Genomic DNA, 2979 nt, shown 5'->3' with positions numbered 1-2979 from the left:
ATATTCAATATAATATCATAATAATTTTAATATTTAATATTTAATATAATATTATAATAATTTTAATATTTAATATTTAATATAATACTATAATAATTTTAATATTTAATATTTTAATATGATATCACAATAATTTTAATATATAATATTTAATATAATATCACAATAATTTTAATATTTAATATTTAATATATCACAATAATTTTAATATTTAATATTTAATATAATATCACAATAATTTTAATATTTAATATTTAATATAATATAATAATTTTCATATTTAATATTAATTACATTAATCTCCGTACCGCGTCTTTGTTTCTTTCGCGATCGTATGTACGTTTCGAACAACAGTGAAAACTGGCGGGCACAGCGCCGTATTCGTTCGAACTTCGTTCTTCGGCAGAGGAGGGTAAGAGGACGCGAGATCTTGAGTAGTTTGGAAGCAACAGATTACGAGGGGCGGCTTGAAAGGGACGGCCGGTTCAAAGAAAGGGCAGAGAAACGAAATTCTTTCCTTTCTTCGCGGCTTCGTGACTTTTCATCAGGCCGAGCGGACGCGAAAAGGAGGAGAAACCAGAGGGAAGATAACTCGTGCCGAGCGGGACAGAAAGCAGACGTCCAAACAGACGGAGTTTCGCGTCACGACGATGGAAATTGATCCTCCCCCGGTTTGGACGAACTGACCCGGTGCAAACAGTAACAGCGACCGAGGGGAAAACTTTCGCCTCCGCGAATCCCTCCGCGGGTGTGTTTGGTTAATTGAAAGTTTAAACGACGGCGGGAAATTTGCCCCGCGTTTCTGAATCAATTATCCTCCCTCGTCCTCCGAGTTTTCCTCTTTCTCCCTCTTTTTCTCTTTCTCATTCTTCTCTCTCTTCGATGAGAAATTAACCACTTGCGCTGGCAACTGATTGCGGACCATAACGAGTGACCAACACCGTATACAATTGTTATAATAATTCGTAGCTTATTAGTATAATAGCTTATTATTAGTATAGTATAATATATTATTATTAATATAGTATATTATACTATATTATACTATACTAATAATATAATATACTATATTATATTATTAGTATAGTATATATATATATATTATACTATACTTATATAGTATAATATATACATATATATATATATACTATACTTATATAGTATAATATATACATATATATATACTTATATAGTATAATATAGTATTATTAGTATAGTATATATATATTATACTATACTTATATAGTATAATATAGTATTATTAGTATAGTATAATATAATATTATTAATATACTAGCTTATTAGTATAATAATTCGTCGTTTTCTTTCTAAACTCGTCGGTATGGCATCACTGGATAGAAATTATTGAAGAAGTAACAAATTTATTATTTGTTTTGCCTAAGTTATAGTTAAATATATACTTAAAACTGAGGAAATGTTGCAATTTTGGGACAAAAAAATTCTCGACGTGCGTTGCACGTCGTTTCAGCGCAAGAGGTTAATTCCGGCCCTCGAAAATTCAGTTCCATCGATTGCCGCGACGGTAACGAGCTCGCTCGAGCATTGCGGATAACGACGCTCCTTATTGTTGGAATTGTTCTCGTTGGCAAGGAACATATTTTAACAGTTTACCGGCCGTGGCCAAGTTTGCTGCATGCAACTTGCCGATTTAGTGACAACTAATGAAAACAGGTCGCCGTCACACTGATTCATCATAGAATGGAGTGATTTTGAAAATATTTGAAGAGAATATATAACAATTCTAATCTAAGTGACAAGTGAACGACAATATAACTGATACTTTGTTAATTCAATCACGGTAATACGAGGGAGCTTACAATACGATCAGTAACAAGTGAACAAACATAAGTGACACGTTGTTAATTCAATCGGTAAGCACTAATTACGAGCACAGATCATGTGTATGATTCATACACCTCGTGTTCCGAGAAATCCGAATAATTCGGATCCCTTACTCGGTCAATGAGCGTTGTCATCGAAAATCCGATTACTCCGATCGCTAAAATGTCGATCGCGGACAAAAATTCTCGTTCAGATGGACGATTTATACTTTCTCGCGAGTTTCGTTTCTAGTTCTAAGGATCGTTTTCATCTATGGGATATCGTAACGGAAATGAAGAAGAAAAAAAAAAAAAGGTGGAGAGAGAGAGAGTGGTGCGCAACGGTTCACTCACTGTGAAGATGATCGTCGATCCTCGCCTGAAGCATGTTGAAGCTCGAGCTCGGCTGATACGGCTGCTGATCGCGAATACCGCCGCACGCGAACTGATAAAAGTCCTTGCAAGGATCCACCCCCTTCTTCATGAACGCCACCATCCGTTTCGAGGCTTCCTCGCAGGCTTTCGAGTCGCATACACCATCCGGGCCGTCCCTCTCCCTGATACAGGCTTCGTCCTGCAATGGAAATCGTTCGTCTCGTTTCTTTCTCTCGGTCTCTCTTTTCGTTTACACTCGCGATCAGTTTCTACGCCTCGGATCGCTTCGTGGAAATGGAGAAAAAGCGAAGATCCGAGTCTCGACTCTTACTAGAAGCGAAGTGTATTAATTCTCGGTGTTTGAAGGGGCAAAGACAGTGGAAACGGCTGTCGAGAAGAAAATTCGAGGATTAACCACTTGCGCTGGCAACTGGATTGCGGACCCTAACGAGCGACCAAATCGTATACAATAATTCGTCAGTATAATATCACTGGATAAAAATTATTAGGGAGTAATAAATTTATTATTTGTTTTGTCTATTTTGTTTTACTTGAATGTACCTAAAACTGAGGAAATGTTGCAACTTTTGAAACAAAAAATTCTCGACGTGCGTGGCACGTCATTCCAGCGCAAGAGGTTAAGACTGGCAACTGATTGCAGACCATAACGAATGACTAAACTGTATACAATAATTCGTCGGTATTATATCACTGGATAAAAATTATTAAGGAGTAATAAATTTATTATTTGTTTCGCCTATTT

General features: G+C 36.2%; 1 protein-coding gene across 1 annotated transcript in view; it reads right to left on the bottom strand.

The window, feature by feature from the left end:
• LOC122534164 (neprilysin-1-like) overlaps nucleotides 1-2427 on the bottom strand; it is a 105267-nt gene extending 102840 nt beyond the window's left edge. The window contains exon 1 of the mRNA XM_043664533.1: nucleotides 2196-2427. Within this exon, the coding sequence (XP_043520468.1) occupies nucleotides 2196-2337 (142 nt within the window). The 5' untranslated portion in view covers nucleotides 2338-2427. The remainder of the gene's footprint in view (nucleotides 1-2195) is intronic.
• Nucleotides 2428-2979: the final 552 nt, after the last annotated feature.

The sequence above is a fragment of the Frieseomelitta varia genome, unplaced genomic scaffold (genome assembly GCF_011392965.1).
Source record: "Frieseomelitta varia isolate USP_RPSP 00005682 unplaced genomic scaffold, Fvar_1.2 scaffold_577, whole genome shotgun sequence".
In the NCBI taxonomy this organism is placed as follows: Eukaryota; Metazoa; Arthropoda; class Insecta; order Hymenoptera; family Apidae; genus Frieseomelitta; species Frieseomelitta varia.
The sequence above is the reverse complement of the archived record's forward strand: the minus strand, read 5'-3'. Positions and strand labels throughout refer to the sequence as shown.